A 22,892-nucleotide genomic window follows, 5' to 3' on the forward strand; every position below is an offset into this window, starting at 1 on the left:
ACGTGTTATCAAACTAAAACTACACTGGCACATGGCACGCATAAAAAATTACTACGCTGGGGAAAAACGATTTAATTAGCAATGAATTGCGTTTCGGCTTTGTCTCATCAGTATATGGCACCCGATAGATGCTCAACCCAAAAACGTATCCCTAGTGGTCTTCTCAAATAAACTACATGTGTACAGTAATAGCTAGCGTGCTCTTAGAACTCAAAAATTGAATTTTACATTTACAACAACTGTATTGAATAAAAATCATCACTTTTTTTAAATCGGGCAAAAATTAAGTATTATTCAAACAAACGTTCTTTACCAATTTTTGATCGAAAACTTTTCATCAACTTCCGGACGAGTGTTTCATCACATTTCTGGACTCATTTGCTCAATGTTTTAGAACTGCTGCTTATTCTCAGCAGCTTTACCAGTTTTTCTCAAACGAATTCTATGCCCACTTCCGTGAACAAATTGATAGTATAATCACAGATAACAGACGTTTAGGCTAGAACAAAATTTCTTCAAAAACCTGTGTAAACTTTCAAATTGATATACGTTGAAAATCCGTGTTTCACTATTGCCATCTGCGCAACTGTTTGCTACACGTGTTTGACAGTTGCACTCTAACTGCATTGTAGTGATCACTGCGCCATCTGCAAATGTTTGCCAAACATGTTTCAGACATTTGATTTATTCGGAATTTCAGTAGCGGGTATTTACACACGATTCAAATGGAGCCTAAACGTCTGTTATCTGTGGTATAATATTGTGGATCTGAAACGGTTTTTGAGACCTTTTTCAAATAGGTCTCGTCAACCATAAAAATGCATGCATCCGGTCGCTGCTAAATTCGCGAATGCAATTTCCGGGTCCTTGTTGCAGTACGTTGCTTTTGTTCTACCCTTGGTTTGGCGATTTTCCGCTTTCTATAGGTCTTCAGGTTATTCCATTTCTGGAAACGTTGGATTATTTCGGCGCTCTTTCTCACTTCATCGAACAAATCACGTATCAATATTGATTCATTCTTCCTAATTATAGAGATACTACCTTCTGTTCCAGTTTCGGATGGGAAGATCCGGGTTTTCTGTCACTTCCAGGCAGGTCGTTGAAAGAACAGTGCGGTTTATGATGGAGTTTACACTGGCGTGATGAATTCCGAAGTGCTTCGCCAAATGTAGCATAGTTACCAGCCATCTTTTTCGCTTAGTGATGTGTGCCACAACCTCGATTTTCACTTCATTTTCAATGAGCGACTTTTCGGAAACGAAGAACCAAAACCATACAAAAAGGTTAACAACCAACCGAAGACAGCCAAATTCACAGCATGCTGAGATGAGCTCATTAAGATCATCAGAAATACGTGCGTCTAACGCAAATGTCTGTGTATAGCATATTTTCGATACAGTCCTCAGGGAGATGATTCAACATTTTTGACCTTTTGTTTTTCTGCTACAGTCAGTTGTAAATTCCGGTGCAATTGCACAAAATATTTAAATTGCGATTGAAGTATAATTAAAAATTATGTTCTTATGGGGTAAAACCGGTGATAAATCTATTATGATTCTCACTGACGAAGAATGCAGGATTCGCATAGCAGTCCCAGGAGTTGCTCTCAACGTTTCGCCCTTCTCTTCATTCTAACTTTAGAGTCCATGCATTGAGCATGGTGGTAACAAATGGAATCGAAAGGATAGGATACACATAAGCCATGAGAAAAACGATGCTCCTCTGGCCTATATAATATGAAATGAGGACCAAGATGTGAAAAGAACACATATACACCGTATACTAATTTAAACTTTTTTCAACCTGATTTTCTCAACAACTGACATTTTTCTTCTCGCTCAATTTGTACTATATTTGAGAATACAGTAAATAAACCGAGGGGGCAATCCCTTCCTATGATGATTCTCAGGGATAGACCGCTCCAGGCAGACCCTCGAAATAAACAGCAATATATCAAATTGTGTACCTATAAACTGGCATCACGGCAGATAACATAACCCTCTACGCGCAACCGTAAAATAACCTACAGAATAAGTTCTTTTAACTTAAATTTAGGTACTTTTGAGCTGTGCGTTGCTTTCGTACTTATTAGTGTTGTCAAAAACAAAACGAGAGATTCGACTCAGTCGAGGTCTTCCGTGCAGTAAGGTACTTTTAAGTTGTTTGGGGTATACTCAAAATTAGGTAAATACAACTTAAATTTAAGTAAATTAAACTCAAGGTTGAGTTATTATTTTTGCCGTAGTTAAATGGAAACTACCATCAACACGGTTTACCTAATTTTACGATACCACGAGATTGAGTCAAAAGTACTGAATTTTAGGTAGTTTTTCGGTGGCGTGTAAGAACGGTTGCTTTCAAAATCGTTCAATGAAGGACGTTCGTTTGACCAACGCTGGACGACGTCCAAATAACCGTTGAACAGACGTTCCTCGTTGGACCCGTGTTGAACGATTTTGCAACAATTTTTTGGGCTTTGCAGTGGAAAGCTTTGAATCTGCTGTCCAGATCGATGGACAATTTCTGTATTGAAACAACCGAACTGATTCGCGAAAAATCATTGCATTGACTGCAGCTAAAGAGTCTGCAAACCATAACCTAACAGGTGGCGCGCTAGGCAACATAATTCATAGCGGTGTGAAGTTCAGGGTGGTGTACTCACTACCAACATACAGCTGTGACACAAACCATGCTACTGCTGCTGTTGCAGGAAAAGCATTAGAGTACTGAAGGCGAATAAAGCTTTTTCGCCCGGCAAACGATTCTGCGCTGACATTTTCAAGGTGCACGCTCATTCTCATTAACTAAAAGTTGAGTAAACGCCACTCAATTTAAGGGTAGGCGACAGTTCAATAAAAATAAAATAGCTTGAATGTCACGTTCCTCGTGTTTAGACGGAAATTGTATGTTGTAGGGTACTTAGACCTATTTTGGGCACTTGTCATACATTTGTCTGCTTTACTGCCAATTCCTCCAAATTCGTTTGGTTTGATGAAGACAATTACGTTCTGTGTATTATGTTATAAGTTTAACCACGTTAGTTAATCTCTAATTGTAATTGCTCCAAATTAATTAAAATTCATAGTTGAAAACACTGAAAATGTTTCGTAATTCCACCGTTGGCAAGAGGAATCTGGTTGTTAGGGTTGCCACCTCTGGAGAGGCTTTGACCCGGTGATTTTCACTGACCTGGGGGGTTGTGGATTTTGAATGAAACTAGACGGAAATTGGAATTAATGCGATTGCTCGGCATTTTAGAGCACTTTAATCGCTTTTTATCACTACGTTACAGTAAAGCTATAAATTTTTCACATTTGAGAACGGCTTTGTCGGTTTAATGTGGTGTAATATTACACTTCCCCAACTAAGTGCCAAGAATACAAAAGCACCAGCTACTCTCGCTGTGGAGAATAAGCCGAACGAGCACTGCTCTCCTCCATAACTAACAGGAAAAGGAGAGCAAAGGAGGCTGCGGCATCACATGGGAAGCACTATTTGGTGTCGGCTTTTCATCACCTCCCTAGCCAACATTTAAGGGTGGCTGCAAGAGTAGCAAAAACGCCGGAAAAACTCGTTAGATATTGACCTTGTCAGTTGGATTAGAACAAATCTGCCATACCTTGGTGCAGCTGGCGATAAGCACCACTAACAGTGAAGTGATTTGGTAAAATTTCAGCAAAATGACTTTTTTACATCATTTTGAGCGACTTAGTGGGATGCTACACTTCAATTGTAGCATATAGCGAAATATTACTTTCCTTAATTTGTAGTAAATTTGATTTGTTTTTTTCATACTCATTGCTTTGTGAAAGAAATCGGCAACATTTCTTCGCCACCTCGAAACGAAGGGTTAGTCGGACAAAATAAATCACCAGAGTAACAGTTAACTTATACTTTTCAAATATTTTGTAAAGAATCAATTAATTAAAAAAAAAATGAAAATATTCTTCTTCCAATCAAACCCGGAGAAATTGATGTAAAACCCGGTGGACCGGACATTGCTCGCGAAAACCGGAGTCTCCGGGTCAAACCCGGAAGGGTGGTAACCCTAGCTTGTAAAGGTACTGTTTAACAATAGTCTCATGATCTAACCATTTTGTCTGTCATTGAATCATGTATTTTACATGTTAGAAATGGTTCCTTTGTAAAAATTTACTTAGAAGTATAAATAAAATATTGTACATAATATGTCAGGGTTTCAATTTATTGTGGAGTTTTGGAAAAATATAGCATAGTTCATAATGCTTTTATTCTAGCGAGATTTGTCGAGATTTGAGCTTCAATTTATCCTTGTATTGCACGTATAACGTTTCATATAATTAAGCAAAAATAATAAATTGAATAATTTGAATTGAATGAGGTTAGTCACATGTGACGCGAACATCGCAATTCATCTGGAAAGTCGAATAAATACTAATATTAACCCACTATAATTAATTGAGTTGGACTTTGTTTTCATTCTGTAAGCGGTAGAAAAAATGTAATTTCCACTGTCAAAACATAAGTTTTAGTATTTTCAATGAAAAAAGGATTTCACAGTGTTGGTTCATGATGAATAGCGCAAAGAATGTTATTGAGGACTTGCTTCAGCGTCCTTTCTCCATTGATGAAAAATTATTTCTGATGATTTTATTCATTCCTTGCTTGAAGAAATCTTTTATCAGAGGAGATAAAACTGTTACAAGAAATTGAATTTGCATTTGTTAGGAAAAACAGAAACGCTATGAAGTCAATGATTGAGGTAGTTTGTTTTTAGGTGCGCATGGATTACATTTTTGTGGTCATGATGAGTCAGAAGGATCGTCGAATTCGTGGCGATTATAAAGACTTGTGTTCCTTTGTCGCGTCACGAGCTTCGACACTCATCGATCGTATCATCGATGAAATTGATGTCTGAAACTTCTAAATGACTAACTTTACAAGCTCTGTGCTCGCTTATCTGGAATTGGCAAAAATTAGCTAATCAATGAATTGAAAGTGTTATACACGAAAGGTGAGTTTCGAAAAAAAAATCGTGACTGAGACAAGCGCGTGGATGATCGACAGTGGTATGGAAGACGTTTTTTCCAAGGTGTTCCCGATTATCAAGGCGAGTATTGACTTTTCCATCGACGACTGCTTCCGTTGAGAGTACTTTTTCCGTGCTTCGACGCATCCAAAACTATTTGCGATCAACTGTGCGTGAGGAGAGCGTGAAATGATTAATGTTAATGATCGTTGGAAAGGATATTCTATGTAACATACATAAAAAACTCAATGTACGACGTTGTGATCGATCTTTTTGCAGTACGAGCTGCTAGATTCTGGGAGCAATTTTGAACAGTGTACAGGTGAAGAAATTGTTACTGGTTACCTATTTCTTAAAATAATAGAGATAGACAATTCCGTCATGCTTACAGTTAAACTTCTACTTATTCCTCAAAATGTACCATCCTTGGTGATATATTTTTGCAATCACTGCATTGCTTATGACATTCTTGCATGCATACTTTCTTTTAAAACACTCCAAGCTAAGGTTATTTTAATTGTAATTGATATACTGCAATAAAGAACGAGTCATTATCTCAGCTTAGTTGAATGTACCTCACTGTATCCAAAATGATATTCTATCCCCAAGCAACCAAAAGTTCGTATAAAGGAGCTGCATAAGCTTCTCGTTTTAAATAATTTTGCAATACGTTTTATGTTCTAATAGCGACTAAAGCAGCTGTCAAGTTCCATCAAAGCTTAAGCAGCTTGAAAGTTCGCTTAGAACTTGATGTGAACTTTAAAGTGTGCTTTACAAGTATTATCCGAACTTCTGGTTGGTTAGGTAACATTCAGTGTGTCCAAAATATGTCTTTGACACTGTTTAACCAAAAAAAAAAAACAAACTCAAAAAGGCAAGCTAAAATTGTGACTTCCAGAAGCACCACTTCTAAAAACTCACCCAAAACGAACAGCAAATGCTTCACCGCCAAGGAAGAGGGTTGCAACACGCAGCAGCAAACTGCGTCAACGAGATCCGGCAGACGGATATTTGAAGTATTTCTTTTTTCTACTTATTTTAAAAACATGAAAAATGCCGTATCACATATCTCTATTAAAAAATAAGAAATTCAGTCGAAAGAAAACCTATTAAAAATTAGACATTTAACCGATAATTAAAAATTCAGTCCAAAAAGAACACCAAAACATATGTTTGCATTCATTTACAAATTATTTTTATCAGTTGGTATTACCACAGATAACAGACTTTTAGGTTAGAACAAAATTAATTAAAAATCCTGTGTAAACTTATAAATTGATAAACGTTGGAAATCAGTGTTTCACTCAAGGTTCCACTATTGCCATATACGCAACTGTTTGCTGGACTTATTTGATAGTTGCATTCCAACTGTATTGCATCGATCATTGCGCCACCTACAAACGTTTGCTAAACGTGTTTCAGACGGCCGAATTATTCGGAATTTCAGTAGCGGGTATTTATACACATTTTGAATATTTTATGGTACTACTGTTGTCACACATTTGGTTTATAGAACTTCGTTCGCAACTGCTAAACGCTAAAACCAAAGACCGGACGGACATTTTTTCATACTAGTACACAACATCAAATATTTGACAAATAGAAAAAAATGTTAAACATTTGTTGAACGTCTAGCAGGTTTCTGTAAAGTTAGACTAACGTTTGGCGTAATATTAGAAGATTGCTCTGACTTCTGATAAATAGACAAACAGTACAAAGTAAGGTGTAACAAAAATTAGATTCCTGCTCCGAGCAACTTTTGGGTAGCATTTTGGGTCCTAGAACGACTGCGAAAATTCTTAGCTCGATAAGTGAAACTATATTTTTGCGCCCGCTGTTTAAAGTGGGAGGGGGATTTCGCATGGGAAAATTGACTTTCACAAATTAATTCCTCCAGAAGTCGCTCGTTAGTTCCTAAAATAAATCATCATGCGCCCATTATAAGAAATTTAACAAAGAAACAAAGTCTCGCAGACCACGACACGATCTGACACTTGTGGAACAAGTAATTAAGCAAAAACCGATTGATGTTCTTACGATTGATAAAACATTGATTTTTTTCTAGCACAGCACTACTCTTGGCTGTCCAATTAAATGCAATTTCGTTTTGACCTTCTCTTATTGTGCCCAAATCAATGACCAGAATTGTTTGGTCACTTCATAAGAGTTTTGAGGGATAAATTGAGGCTTCTTTTGCACATAATAAGAGGAAGTTAAAAAATTAGTATTAAATTCGACGGTTAACAGCAGTGATGCTATGAAAATTGAAATTTTCATCAACCTTCAGAGTATTAGTTGGTTTTTGCTGAAAAACTTTTTTCACATGTGTCTGATCGTTTCGCGGTTTTCGAATGCAATGGGCGACTCTTGGAAGAATTATTTTGTAAAAGTCAATTTTGCCATCCAAAATCCCATGTAAACTTTAAACCGTGAGCGCAAAAATAGTTTCTCCGATCGAACTTAAAATTTGCACAGTTATTCTAGGACCCAAATGGAACCTAAAAAGTTGCTCGGAGCAAAATTTTATTTTTTCATATAACCGTTTTCCACTCTAGTATACGTGACTCGCTGGTTGAACCACATCATCTGTCCAATCATCGAATTTGATTCGCTAGTTGGATCGACTGGCAGATGTCAAAAACTCGCCAAAGGAGACGCTGGTAGTCTAAATGTATCTGTTGATATCGCTAAATATTGTCAGGTTGATTGACGAAGTAAATTTGACATCAGATTTTTGTATTCAGATGCATTTTACGTCGTATTAGGCAGAAACAAACTCAGTTTCGTACCTATCTGCTGTCAAACCGTTTGTTTGAAGCCAGTTTCGAACCTAGGTTATGCGCCACTGAACTGAAAACCGAGTTGGGTTCCAACCTGAAATATATTTCGGGTTCGCTCACACCACCGCTGTTTTGCGAGAACCCAACTCAGTGCCATTAAAAACGTTTGTTTGAAGCAACTTACCTGGGCTAGTGTCTAGGTGCTCAATCGAAAACGACATTAGTTGGGCAATGGTCCAACTAAAAAGCCGTCCAGTTAAAAAGTGGCCAGCCAACGAATCACGCCTGCACTGCCGGTTTAAGCCTTTAAAAGCGTGCAGTGTCGTGTTCAAAAAACAACATTCCGCAAATCATCTCAAAATGATCGTTGTAAAGCTGTGAGACAATTTGCACAAAATTTAAAAACAAAAATGATTTGCGCATTCCATCCATCTTTTCAACTCTCAAACTTCGCTTCTTTGGCATTAGCAAAATGAAACAATCCGGTTAACACGGAAATCCTAGCATCACTGGACGCTTTCAAACGCCTCCTATACTTGATTTCCAACTGATTAACGTCAGAACGAAAAATGATTTGGGCTTTTCGCCTGTATTCCAAAAAAAAGCTTTCCTGAGAGGAGAAAGATAAAAGTTCAAAGCTCTCCCCATAATCGAAATTATTCTTGCTGTTAGAAAAAGGATATCGTGTCACGAAGCTTTAGTATACGACTGAGACACGGAAAAAAAATTGCTAGAAAAACCGAACTGGCTTTGTTTCAACATGAAAATGTATTGTGTAGGAGCATCACAGTCCATAGCAAGAGGTAATCCTTATTCTGTGTTATGTTTAACCACTAATCTTACCTTCAGGGTACGGTTGAGTGTCCAGTGCGGATTAGAGCGCCGGAGACAAATTACAGCTTTACTGTCGTGATTTACCTATAGTGCGTCATTTTACTAATTTTACTAATTCTCGTTTTACTTCCGTTATAACTAAAAAGAATGTTTTTGACGTAACCGTCAAGCCGTAACCGTCACTTCTTAATCTTGCCCTTCCCGAGTCGGATAAGGAAACTTACGCAGAGGAAATTATGGGATTTGCCAGAGCAGAATAATCCTTTCATACTTACCCGCTAATCTCAGCTGTCCTCGACTACATGTTTGAATCGCAGTTCAGGTTGAAACTTGATCCTTGCTCATTGTACTTTCAATATTTGTACTTGTACTTGGTGATTGTTGAGCGCAACTCGCAACAAATAATTTACGAGCTGCTACTATGTGCATTAAGAAATATTATCTCAGCAGCATAATTCTCAATATTCCGACGATAAATTCAAGAACCAATATGTTTTAATGCTTCTCGGCAACAAACATCGATACATCACTACATCTCTCTATATATAGCTAAGCTAAACCTGAAGCAACAGACAAACACCTCCCAGCGTCCACTTGGCTGGTTTCTCCTTCGTCTTCAAATTAAAAGTCCAAACGTAGGTAGGTCCTCGAATTCTAGAAATAAACAACGTTAATCTCAATAAATTACCAACAAATCAACCCGCAACCGAACCTCGTCTTATAGACGGGACACTCGTAGATATTCTTCGTCTCCTGCTTGTCCTGCGTAATCGCTTTAATAAAAATGACCGGCATCTGCGGAAACAACTCCTTCAACCGAGAGCTAGCGATCGACCCAATAGTTGTATCCCAGCGTGCCCCTTCCATGTACAGCCCGTTAACGTAGGCCCCCTCACGAGGCGCAGCACTGATATCCTCCTTCCACTTCTTCGTCACATCACAGCTCAAACACATCTTGTCCAGAGGCCACTCATTTTTACGGGCCGTCTGCTGCATAATCGCCGTCAGAAAACTCTGCGGATTAAAAAATCCCGCCAACCAAACCGATGAAGGCAGATTAAAGTCATTCGACCACGACTCCAACTCCTTAATCCGAACGGTCAAATCGGCAAACCATAACTGCAAACCAAACATCGACGGATAGGCCCGTTTGGTCCAGCTCTCCGGTACGTGGTCGAAAAACAGTGACGATTCCAAATCTTCCATGTCCGAGGTGATGGTCAGCTCACCCTTAAGACCAAGCATCAATTCCCTTAGCGTTCGCTTCATCTCCTGAACCAGAATGTTCATCCGTTCGCATTCCTGGAAAGCGACAATCACGAACGGTGTTCGATCTTCGACGCGAGCCATCAATTCGACCATGTTAAATTCTTCCGGTAGCTTATCGGTGAAGTCTTCGATGATGGTTTTTACAACATCCTCTCGGCTCACGCTGGAACCACTGGTTGCGCCCGATTCGCGAGGTTGTAGCTCGAAGATGATTTTGAACAATTGCTCGGAGAGCGTGGTCAGGAAACCTATCTCGGCATTCGGGTGGAGTCCGTACAGGTATGGGGACTCTACCGGTAGGTTGTCATCAATGTAATTATGATATCCAGGGTAATCTAGATTGGGAGGAGCTGGGAAACCGACGCAGAGATTCAAATCTCCATCGACCAATTCCGGTTGCATCAGCTCCTCCAGATAGGTTCTACACAATCGTCGATCCCAGTCGTCCGTGATGTGACCGCCGTACATGATCTCCCCAAAGAGATAGCGGAGATCTTCCCACGGAACTCGATTGTTCGCTTCCAGATAGTTGTACAGAACGTAGACGCTGATAGTGAGATCACCCACGTTGAAAGGATAGACTCGATTCCAGCCCTGCGGACCAAACTTACGACGCTCAGCAACTACGGCATGGAAGTAGCAGAGCGAAAATAGAATAGCTTTGAACTCGGCCTCTTTGCCGCACATTTCCAGCGTTTCCTGGTTGAAATTATCCAACGCTTTGTGGATGTTGGCAAGCATTCCCGTAGGTGGTTCGTTGGTAATTTTAATGGCCGACTCCAGAATTCCTTGCGGTATTATGTGATACTCGGGCGACCCAGCTGGTTCGGCACTGATGAACAGCCGGTAATTGGGATGAGCGTCTTCCAGCGTAGCTTCCATTTTTTTCTCTAACGTCGGTAGCCACTTTGCTACTAGATGAATGTTTTGCAGAATCACCCAGTGACCGTCCTTGGAGGCAACATCGATGGCAGCTTCAGCGACCACCTCCTGACCTTGACCCAGCGAGACGTTGTAGAAATTACCGTGATCGGTGGAGAAGCGCAGCTTCTTGCCCAATTTTTCAACGTCCTGTAATTTGATTGATAAAATGTGGGTTAAATTCGAAAATGAGTTCAGTACTAACCTTAAGCGGATCAACTCCCGGTGACAGAATAAAGAATACCGGCGTCGAAGAGCTTGTTTCCCGGAACGATTTGTCAAACTCAATCATCCGAGCTTCCACGTACTTCGATCCTAGCTTTTCCTCGACGTAAGCACGCACCGCATACGTCATTCGATCCGGTCTCATACAGCGCATTATGCACAATCTCTGCAGTCCGTTTTTGTTCTTCCACTCTCCGGGCATTTTCTCCCGCTCGGGACACTCCGACTCGATCAACTTTCGCCATCGTTTCGCAGATCCTTCAATATCCTTATCCAGCGATCGGAACTCGTCCATGCTGGAAAGTGCTTTGATGCCACCCCAACCGGCATTGGTCAGGAAATCGAACGGCGATGTTAGATTCGGTGTGAAGGGGAATCGCAGCACAAAGTCCAGCTCGGTCGGATCGATCTCCTTGGCCTGTAGCGAGATCTGAATCGTCATCTGGGCCATGAAGATCAGCTTGTCCTTCTCAAACAATCCACGGCTGGTGTACATGTGCACGGCAAAGGTGATCGAATCGAGCAAGTTGAAGACACGATCTTTCAATTTTTCCGCCGGAGGAGTCACGGCGATTGCGTCCTTGAAGACTGTGGTGAATGCTTTCAGCGAGAACTGATAGATCGGGTTGATTTTGTGTAGATCGTTCAGGACGAAGTACAGGATGGAAGTTCGTTCCGCGGCAGGTCGGTAGCTTTCGCGGGCTACGTCAATTTGTTCGGAGGTTTTCTTACCTTCGCGAACTTTGATTTCGACTTCGGCGGCTGTTTTCTTAGTTTTCTCCAAGTTCAGCACCAGAGTAGGATCTTCTAGAACATTTTCGCCGGCCGACGACAATCTACTAAGCAGGTCATCCTCTAGCATCTTCAGTGTAATTTTGAACGTATTTTGCTGCATGGTTAGATCAGCTTTCTGCTGTTCGAGATCTGGCCGTTCGGCTTTGACGACTTCCGCTAAAAGTTGCTCCTCGAGACCATCTCTGGTGACGGTGAAGTTGATCAGCGTAGTCTGTGCCTGCATTTCCGGCTTGTAGTGTGGGTTGGCCAACTTGGTCTGCATGATCAGCTGAAAGTTCGGATTGAAATCGATCTCTTTTTCGCCCATCCGAAGACATTTGCCCTTTTTGACGAGCTGTCGGCCAAGCAGTGGATCCAGTACGGCGTCCACGGTTTCGCCAATGTTCTCAATCAGCAAGATACTGCCGTCGGTTATGCATTTCTCGATCGTGTCCAGATAACCCTTGGCGGTTAGCCGAAGCACGGTTAGGTCCGTGCCGTACTTCTGCTTGATCCATTTGATGCCTTGTCTGTGTGGGGAGGTAAAAATTATCTCAAGGAAGAGGAGTTTGATTTGAATCGGTTACTTACAGTTGAGGATCAATCATCAGTGGCCAACGGGAGGAATACGTAAGGATTGCTGCATTCTCCGCTGACATTCGGTCCGAGGGGAGACCTTCGTTGTTCCAGGAAGCAATAGTAGCATCATCCACGATTAGATTCAAGGGATCGACGCCTTCGGTGAAGGGAATTGACGGCTGTTAAAGAACAACTATCTAGAGTAGGGTACAGACTTCAAAAATCAACGGCCTACCTTTGACAACCGGAAAGTCGGAATCCACATCTTCTCCTGCAGTTCGACCCGGTACCGTCTGGTGAAGCAACCGACGTAGCTGATAAAACAGGCAACCAATAGCACATCGCCGGGAAGAGTCACCGTTTGACTCTTCAGCTGAGCTATCGATTCCCGCCAGCGTACATTTTCCGACGCCAGTCCATTCACCAGACGATGGGCAAGGTCAATCGTGAAAGCGGTCTTATCTGCCTCGTCCTGACATTTCTGCTTCTCCGCCAGTGCATCATTGAATTCGGCCTGGATCACACCCAACCGTTCCTCCAGTTCATTGATCATACTCGTTAGATCCATCAACTTGTCCTGGGCTGCCTTCAGTTCGCTCTGAGCTTCGTTCAAAGCTCGCTGCTTAGGCTCCACCACCAAGTAGACCTGATAGAACTTATGAATGTTGATGACCCAAGCGCTCAAACCGGCCGCAGCCGCAGACTTGGCACGAATTTTCTCCGGATCGAAATCGGGATCCTGCAAATAAATAATACCTTTAAATAGACAGTTTCCGATTCATAATTTGACCACCTACCTTGAGATACTCCTGCAACGCTTTAATAACATCCGGATGAATATGTTCCTTGTCATAGTACAACAGATCGTTCAGAAACACGTCGACCCGATTCATCATCAATTTGCAAGCCTTCCAGCTGCGATCTTTCGGGATCTTTCCTTTCGGTGAGAACAGAACCAGCACGGCAGCGCATACCTTCACAACCAGATCCGGCGGAGATCCGAAAGACTTCAACTCAGTCAAATTGGTCTTGTCTAGCGTATTCAGAGCTTCCTGCGCCGCGAGCAAAGCCGGTTCTGCCTTCTTCAAATCTTCCTCGCAAATCTTGGCCTTCACACCGACATCCTCCTCGATTATTCGCACCTTTTTCTCCTCCTCAGCGGCAAAGTTCTTCTCCTTCTGAACTTTCTCGTTCTCGGCACCTACCACTTTGATCAACTTATCCGCTTCCTGATTTTTCTTTTTCAGAACAACCTCCTGCTCCGCCAGCTGAATCTGCAGCGAGTCAACCTGTTCGGCACATTCCGCCAGCTTTAGAATTCCACTCTCCAATCGCTGGACGCGATCATTCAACTCGGCGTGTTTTTCCGTGACGAATTTCGAATAAAGTGCGATCAACTCCAGGAAAGACTTCGGAGTTGTGTAATTATACCGTCGTTCATTCTGAAGATAAATTCCCGACATCTCGTTGACGGTTCCGTGAACATACGCCATAAATACGGCTACCGGTTCGACTAAATCCGATGGCATAACTTCAACGTCAGCCAGAAATCGAGTCGACACCGACTCCAGCGCCGTCTTAGGCCACTCGTGGAACCAATTAATAGCGGTACAGTTCACCAAAGCCGGAAACTTCCTAGCCCGAATACGCAGCGTAGATCCAACCGGCGAGAAGCACAGCACAATCTTCAACGACTTCCGCACCTTATCGATAAAATACTTCCAGCAGTTCTCTTTCGTATCCAACATTCCCAACTGCTTCACCTCATTCCTCAACGCGTTCACAATATTATCAACATCATCCTCAGCAAACAGTTCCGGAATCTCACCGGACGCAAGCAAATCATTGATCAACACCAGAAAAGACTCCTCTGCCACCTGTGCATCCGTCATCAAAAACATACACGGAACGTTCTTCACTCCCGTCTTCATATACAGCACACCCAGATCCGCCTTCAAATCAGCAATACCGTATCCCTTCCTCAGCTGAATCTGGAACACCTCCAACCCGGAAATAAACGCCGCCAACCGCGAAAGCGACTGCTTCCCCGATCCCCCAACTCCAATCAGCAGCGCATTCCCTCTCGGCCCCTCCAGTATCCGACTAATCCTACAGACGTGACTCATCGCATCTTCAAACAGCACCAAATTCATCGCTCCAACCATATCGTTATAATTCCCCTGCGCTTCTTCCAACGTTTTCGTCAAACTCTCCCAATTCGCCACCGGCATGTACTTCGGATCGACCAAGCCCTCGGCAAAGTGGCAGTAGATGATGGGCGTCGAGAACACCTTGCTTTCGTCGAAATCATCAAACGACTTTTTAACTACGTCCGATCGTAACTTCCGGTAGGCGTCGATATCGCGATCATCAACCAGCTTATCGCTGTAGACTCGCGTAGCTTCGTGCACCCACAACCGAATCAGGTAGTTCGGCTCCGGGCAGGTATCTCCATTGGCGAACAGCATACCCTGGAAGATATTGGCCAGATCGCGCAGGTTGAACACGTAGTGGAACTTGATCGCCGTCGGTAGGAAGGTTTGTCCCATTCGTAAGTGTAGATTAAGGGCGCAGGACACCAGAGCGGCACAGATCTTCTGCGTTTGAAGCGAGAACTTGTTCAGCGGGTTGCTGAGATGTTGCGAGAGGATCGAGTAGTAAATGTGGTACAGGGGATCACCGGCTGGGAAGCTGACGGCAAACACACAGAAATGTCGCTGCAGTCGAGAATCGATCGTGAAGGAACCGGCGGTTGGATTCATGCAGGACACAAACTGACAGTTGTAGATGTCTTTCAGCGTTAGTTTGGTTCGATCGTACCAATGCCGATAGTCCATAAACTGACGGATCAAGGTGTGCGGTTGAACAGTTCCGTACGTATCCACCTCGGGCATGTTCATGTCGTCCACGAAGTAAACCATCGTTTTATTACCAGGCGGGCCAAAGTTTTTGCCGGCTTTTTTCTCCAGCGGTTTCTCCAGCACCCGTTGAAGCATTTCCGAGGTCGTGTAGAAATTGAACGGGACATTGGTGACAGCATAGTTGTACGAAAGGTTATTAAGCTTGTCGGCTACGATGACACTTTTGCCGGAACCGGCACCTCCAATCAGCATGATCGGATGTTTCGCTTCAATCAGAATGTCCATGAACCAACGAAGCCGAGTGGTTTCCGCTGTCGGAACTAGAATCGATTGCAGCGGGATGTCCGTGTCCAACTCGAAGCTGGGTACGAGTTCCGTCCACGGATTGAATTTTTTCGTTTCCGGATCGATGTAGTAGTTAAAAATTGTTCCACCGGGTGGGAATCGTATCGCTTTAAACTCGTTGATCCACCATTTGTGGAATTCGTTGCGCCAGTCTACCAGCTGATCTTGATACAGCGAAGAACCGAAACCCCAAATGACCGCAAATACATAGTAGATTTCATACCACTCTTTGGGACTGTCCGGTGGAAGATTTTGCGGCGTCATCAGGCAATCCAACAGATGGCAGGTCATCTGAATCATTGCAATCTCCGAGATGGGAGTAATTTTTTTGAATCGTTTGTGGGCCTCGATCAGTGGAGGAATGTATTTGTCGAACAGGACGGAAAGGATGCTTTTTTCGGCTTGCGTTTCTCGGGAATCGATCCAGGAGGCAACGAATCTGTGGGGGAGAAGATTGATTAATACAGGAAAAGTTTTTGGTACCGTGATACCTACGGATTCCATCCGAGATCCTGTGGGTTAATATAGAGGATACCAGCTCGGGAAACGGTGGCCGGAGTCGCTGTTCGTAGGTTTGAGATTTCGAAAAGTAGGCGCATTTCCTTGGTCAAAGCAATCCGCTCGTTACTGGCCAGAGTCAACACTTTGTTGTCGTCCATAACCGTGTTCAGACTTTCAATCCACATGGGATCGATGTCCCCATCAAGCACGATCCATTTCGGTCCGTTGCCACCCATGTTAGCCTGCTCCCGCATAATCACCGAGAAAAGTCCATCCTTCCACTCGCGTGTCGCCGGATTTATGATACCGAACAACTCGTCGTTGGTTACGGCCTTCGGATCCAGATCGTTAAAGTGCGGCTTTCGTCGCTGGTTCTGGTAGGTTTTGAACAAACTTTTCCACACTTGTGTCTTCCCAGTTCCGGCGAATCCAACAATGAACACCGAATGACGTACGGCGAATAATTCCTCCAGTTGAACTACCTTCAAAATAAAATTATCCTCAGGTTGAAGTTTCAACTCCATGGTAGACTTTCGGATCAACCGTTCGAAATCGGGTGATCGTTTTCGCGGAACGTCCAACGCTGGAAACAGATCGCCGATCAAACCCATGAAAACCGGTACGTCGTCGGTTACGATCTTCGGGATGTTGAAATCTCGCAGGGCACGCATCAACACCTGATCCTCTGGCCGTTCGCGGTCACTTCGCTGCAAATATTAAGGAATACATCAACGTAGTTTTTTTAATTTCTTCCTATAGAGTCCTACCTTCAGCGATCCTGCCACGACCAGCACTGACTTGATCGCACGCAAACCCCAATCGTAGTGATCCTGCTTGGACAGCAGTTCCTTACACAGCGTGTACAGCGTGATGAACTTCCGTGCCAACAGCCGAGCCTCCTGGAAACCCTCGGCGACCAGCATAATTTCGCAAATTAGCTCAAAATCCGGTACCACCATCGCGCACGGTCGGAACAGGGCTTTAAGATTCTCCGGCAGCTCGGTTCGGCCGGCGTAGCCCGGATTCATCGTGATGAAGATGCCCACCGTCGGGATGAGGGCGATGTTTTCGCCCATAAAATTGAACCGCTCCTTTTTGCCCTGTTTTTTTGTTTTGTTGGTTTTTATATATACAAAAAATGGTGACTATAAGCGTGTAATGGTTTGAAATGGGAGCGATTGAGAGAATAAGCAAATTGAGCCATTTAATTTCTAGAGCAAATGCTACTTAATTCGCCTTATTCGTGCACAAGCTGCTTGCTCTAAATTAATGAAATGTGGTAAGCGTAAATTGCTATTTTAAATTATATGATCTATTATAACATTACATGGATAAAGTTCACTTGCGTGAATGGAATGTTTCCACAGTGACACAACCGATATTGATTAGAATTGATTGTGTCATTGGAGCCGGAATTCTGACAGAACCCAGCTTCCTTCAATGAAAAGAAAAGGGAGGAGGAGACCCAAAAATAAATATATTCCTTCATAGCCGACAAAAGTTCACCCCCCAGTCTACTTTCTACTTCTGCCGCAGTCAGACGTACAATCGAGCCAAGTGAACAACAGGCCTCTCGATCTAGTGTGCATTGTCTCGAGAACAAAGGAAATATCGGATTATTCTTGTCATCATGGGTAAAGTTGACGAAAAAGCTCTTCTCCGACCCAACGCTGCGGTCGTTGACTTTAAATTTTGTTTAAAACGACCGAGTTTTAGTGAAGTGGAATACCTTCTGAAGGTAAAAATGCAACTTAGGCTTGCGGAAGTCTTGTACCTTCAATACCATCATCTTCGCAATGTAGTGTTAATATCATTCAACACGTTAGCACAAGCCGAGCGTTTCGTTTTGAAGAACAATTTAAAACACGTGGTTGAAAGTGACAACGGAATTAAGATTCCCGTATACATTGATAATGATTATGTAGATGTAAGGTTATATGACCTATCACCTCGTACTCCTCCTGAGCCAATTGCAAAATGCATGTCGCAATACGGAGAAGTAGAATCCGTTACACCTGATACTTGGAGAAACTTCTTCCCGGGTACACCTAACGGCGTTTTTGTAGTGAGGATGCGGGTTGAAAGGCCTATACCCTCTTACTTGGCAATAAAACTCAATACTCACGGAACTACAATTATGCAAACTACACTATGCACCCATGAGGGGCAAACTCCTACGTGCAAGTATTGTAATCAGACAGCTCATCATGGACAACCTTGCGCGGAAGATGCAGAGGAAAATGCATCTCAACCGATTGCTAACTCATCTACGGCAAACCAACCTAAAACAGAGTTTTCAATACCAATGCCTGAACCACAAACGGTGACCAAATTTGTGGCAGCTATTCAGAGCATAATGACAACCGCAAAAGAATCATCCAGCACCCCAAAAGCAACTGTAAGCAACATCGGCAACGAATGCAGTAACAATGACGACGGATTTACACTGATCAACAATAAGTGCAAGAAGCAAGGGAGAACATCTGATCCCGGACACCAAGCCAGCTTCGACCGGGACGTGAAAAACAAGAGAGAATTAAATGACCCCCCTGACGCTGTTTGCCAACAGACATCGCGAAAGAAGGTCTCCGCTCGCAATAAAAAGTTATGCGCACGAGATCCAATTAATTAATTCTTGTTTGTATTTTTTATTTTTACATGTATTGTAAACGTATAAAAGATCCACGGCTCCGTTAAGCTACCGCTATGAGCCGTGTCAAATAAACGAATTAAAAAAAAAAAAAAAAAGTTCACCCCAATTGTTTTGTGTTAAATAATCATTCTTTGCTACGGAATAAGCAAGACAAATTCAACTTACCCTCTAAGAACGGTTGGTTTCAAAATCGTCCAATGAAGGACGTTCGTTGGACCAATTTGGACATCGTCCAAATAACCGTTCAACGAACGTCCATCGTTGGACCCGTGTTGAACGATTTTGAAACAATTTTTTGGACTTCTCAGTGGGTACCTACATAGCAGGCAATGGAATTTAAGCGACCCCTCTTCGGATGATTATAAATTTTTTTTCATAAAGTTGGAGCCTGCATTGAACGATTTTAAAACATCGAATTCTTCGGGGGATTGTTTTCTTCCCCCATTAAAACCAACCCAAATTTGATTCAGAATTCTGAAGGAATTACGGTAACCGATTTAATAAGAACCGGCTGTTGCATTCTCACTGGAGTTCAAAAACAAATCATTCATAATTTTATCTGCTTTCACTAGGTCAGGGAATTGAACCACGAAAGGCCTTTTCTACAGAACCGTGATGATGCGCGATGGTGCGACACATCCAATCAAGTCGCGTCTTCATGTCGCACGCCGTTTGCAACAAGAGCAGTCGCCGGGAGCTTTTTCGCGCGTCGCATACATTTGATGAAGCAATGTGTGCGTGTGTGTGTGTTTTATCGATCGTGCTTCTGCAGCTTGCTTTCGCTTGCTTTGTTTTGTTTTTCTCATTCCATTTCGTGGCCAGGGTCACCACTTTCACAGATTTTATTTCTTTGAAAACGGCACAGACAGTAATGAATGATTTTACTTGGAAAATGCTTCAACAGCGGATAATAATTGATAGCGTATTGCTTAATTAATTAACTAGCGCTTGTTATTTTCTCCATGCTAGCTAGCACTCCCAAAGCCATTTAGAAACTTATAATTGAGGGGTTCAGTGCAAGAAAAGCCCAACTTCAAAAAGCTTGTTTCGAGATGAGAATAATGAAAACCACCGAAAATAACCTTTGCATTTAACATTATAACTAAAATACTTATTTATTTTCTGTTTTCTGGTGACTTAAAATATTTTTGAGCGAAAATTCATTATTTTTTATCTAAACCAAGAAATAGAATTCCCAAATTTGAAATTTCTGATTACAAATAATTGTGAAATTTTTAGCATGGTAAGACTAAAATAACAAGCATTAAAGTCATTTATAAGTAGGACCGTTCTTACATTATGTATTTCACAACGAAAGAACGTTTAGAATGAAGAGATATTTATTTGAAAAATTCGCCGTTCTCATTTTGATATTAAATCAAACCAAACCATCGCGATGGCAACACTGAAAGCGGCGTCATTCGTTCGCCGTCGTAATCACGTTCGATCGTGTTCATAAGTTTCAGTCAGTTTGCACATGGTTTTCGTCGCGTTCGTTTTCCGCGGTTCTCTTCGAATTTTCTAGTGTCCGGTCGTTTCGCGGCGAATAATGTCGAAATAGTGAAAAAAGAAAAGCCTCAATTATTTACCGTGCTAGTGGATCAGCAGGGAAATGTTCCCTCTGTTCCGGGTGTTGGAAGGTTATGTGCTACACCAGCCGAGGTGATGTGATCAGGCAGCGAAAAAGTTTATTTCATTTCCGAAATTTTCGGCCTGAACAATGAAGAAAATGAGCTTGTCTCAAGGTGAAGCAAAGTTGATGGAAATTAGTGTTATCTGGAGAACATTTTGAAGGAGTGTTTGCCTGTCTGAGGCAGTGAAGTGAAGTCTGGTTTGCGATTAGATACAAGCAAGCGTCGGCCAAAAGCAATGAAGAAATTGTGTTATGCCAAATGCATCATTATTCTATAGGGAAATGGCAAACGTGTTATTTCTGGGATGGCAATTCGGGTGATATAGGTTGATATTTGGGCCGTTGTTTCCGTTTTTATTGATGTCAGTGTTATGAAATTGTGTGATTATTGAAAGTTCATTTCATTTTGACGTAGGACTTACGTCTTTCTTTACTATACTGGGTGTCATTTCAAAATTTTCAAAACGGATGCGTTACGTACACTTTGAACTCTAATAACTTTTCTCCTACTAAAGGAATTACTAATTTTGTTTCATAAATCGAAAGGAAAACGTTCAACGCTTGCTATTGATACCTTGTTTGCTATGTAAAACTTGTTTAAAAAGTTCAAAAACTACTTTTAATGCGAATCAACATTAATGCTAAAACCTATAAATATGGGTGTCACAGTTTTTCTTAAAGCCAGACGTGTGTAAGCCACAGAGCAGAACACACGTACGTGTGCTGCTCAACGAGAAGCTGCATTTTGACCACCAACCAAATCATAGCTACTGCCTTATCGCTTCCAACCAAGAACAGTCGTCGCCCTGCGTGAAATTCATTGCTCTCAGAAGTGGACAGAGTTACTAATTCGCAAGCTGCTCATCCAGTGCCTGGTCCGTGAGATTGCACAGAATTTCAAAACCTACTCTTCCGGAGCTCAGCCGTAATGGCCCTTTAAGAAGCCAGCGAGGCCTGCCTGGTTGTTTGTTGGAAAATACCAATCTGTGCGCTATCCATGCCAAGCGAATAATCATCATGCCGAGCGGGAAACGGCGAAATAATATTCACAACAAACGGTCCTTATTAGGACCACAAAATCGTTCTCAGAAGAATTACAATTGAAATTTCCATTTCGTGCTTTGGAAAATAACTTCCCTCTTATCGGGTTAGTTATTTTCTATAATAATATCCGAAAAATGTGCAATAAAACCAATAAACTGACCAATTGGACGGAAGCAATAAAATACCTACAACAATTTGAGTCAGAAAAGTGATATTAACGGAAAAATGCTTCGATCGTTTCTAAGTGTTTGGCAGCTGAAGTTGCCGATTTGTTTTCCAACGTCAATTATTTGCGCTGTGCTGTACGGAACAGATTTTTGCGCGATTTGTTGGGAAATAATTAAAACAATTGTGTAGTAGATTCCGTAGATTTTACCGTAAATTTTGATAGAAATGATTTTGTAAAAGCATTAATTAGCCGTGCTTTGAATGGTGGTTTTTGCAAATCTTTCTAGAACATTAGTGAATGTGGAAACCCTGCTACTAAGCGAATGCCACGCCAAAACGAATGATGAAGATATTTTCATTTGTCGCACAAAGGGATGGACTACCATCTGCACTAAGAAGTTTATAAAAGAGATCGCATTCCGACATACAATGCTCATTCGATGTGAGCTGCGAAAGGGGAATGTTCATGTATGTACGCATCTGGTGTATGTACTCGTCTGGTATCACAAAAAATAGTTATCTGCAAACCGTTCTTATTAGGATGAAAATATAATGGAGAAAGAATTTATTTAGAAAGCTCCTTTTAATAACTTGGATTGAGTTTGCGCCTGTCAAGTCTGCTGTACTTTATCAATGACACATATAAACCAATGTTTATCGAATTAATCTACAATGCAAATCTTTCTAGAACATTAGTGAATGTGGCAACCCTGCTACTAAGCGAATGCCACGCCAAAACGAATGATGAAAATATTTTCATTTGTCGCACAAAGGGATGGACTACCATCTGCACTAAGAAGTTTATAAAAGAGATCGCATTCCGACATACAATGCTCATTCGATGTGAGCTGCGAAAGGGGAATGTTCATGTATGTACGCATCTGGTGTATGTACTCGTCTGGTATCACAAAAAATAGTTATCTGCAAACCGTTCTTATTAGGATGAAAATATAATGGAGAAAGAATTTATTTAGAAAGCTCCTTTTAATAACTTGGATTGAGTTTGCGCCTGTCAAGTCTGCTGTACTTTATCAATGATACATATAAACCAATGTTTATCGAATTAATCTACAATGCAAATCTTTCTAGAACATTAGTGAATGTGACAACCCTGCTGCTAAGCGAATGCCACGCCAAAACGAATGATGAAAATATTTTCATTTGTCGCACAAAGGGATGTACTACAATCTGCACTAAGAAGTTTATAAAAGAGATCGCATTCCGATATACAATGCTCATTCGATGTGAGCTGCGAAAGGGGAATGTTCGTGTATGTACGCAGCAGATGCGAATTCGG

At 42.0% G+C, this 22,892-nt stretch overlaps 1 protein-coding gene across 4 annotated transcripts in view; it reads right to left on the reverse strand.

The window, feature by feature from the left end:
• Positions 1 to 9,099: 9,099 nt before the first annotated feature.
• The window catches only part of LOC131676708 (dynein beta chain, ciliary-like), a 62,269-nt gene continuing 48,476 nt past the window's right edge, over positions 9,100 to 22,892 (reverse strand). For all 4 annotated transcript variants that reach the window (XM_058955966.1, XM_058955964.1, XM_058955965.1 and 1 more), the window contains 8 exons: positions 16,865 to 17,197; positions 16,092 to 16,804; positions 13,188 to 16,035; positions 12,626 to 13,129; positions 12,403 to 12,569; positions 11,018 to 12,341; positions 9,335 to 10,962; positions 9,100 to 9,276 (listed from right to left, as the gene is read on the reverse strand). In XM_058955966.1, coding sequence (XP_058811949.1) covers positions 9,177 to 9,276; positions 9,335 to 10,962; positions 11,018 to 12,341; positions 12,403 to 12,569; positions 12,626 to 13,129; positions 13,188 to 16,035; positions 16,092 to 16,804; positions 16,865 to 17,197 — 7,617 coding nt within the window. In that variant the 3' untranslated portion in view covers positions 9,100 to 9,176. The remainder of the gene's footprint in view (positions 9,277 to 9,334; positions 10,963 to 11,017; positions 12,342 to 12,402; positions 12,570 to 12,625; positions 13,130 to 13,187; positions 16,036 to 16,091; positions 16,805 to 16,864; positions 17,198 to 22,892) is intronic.

This window comes from Topomyia yanbarensis, chromosome 1 (genome assembly GCF_030247195.1).
Source record: "Topomyia yanbarensis strain Yona2022 chromosome 1, ASM3024719v1, whole genome shotgun sequence".
NCBI lineage: Eukaryota > Metazoa > Arthropoda > Insecta > Diptera > Culicidae > Topomyia > Topomyia yanbarensis.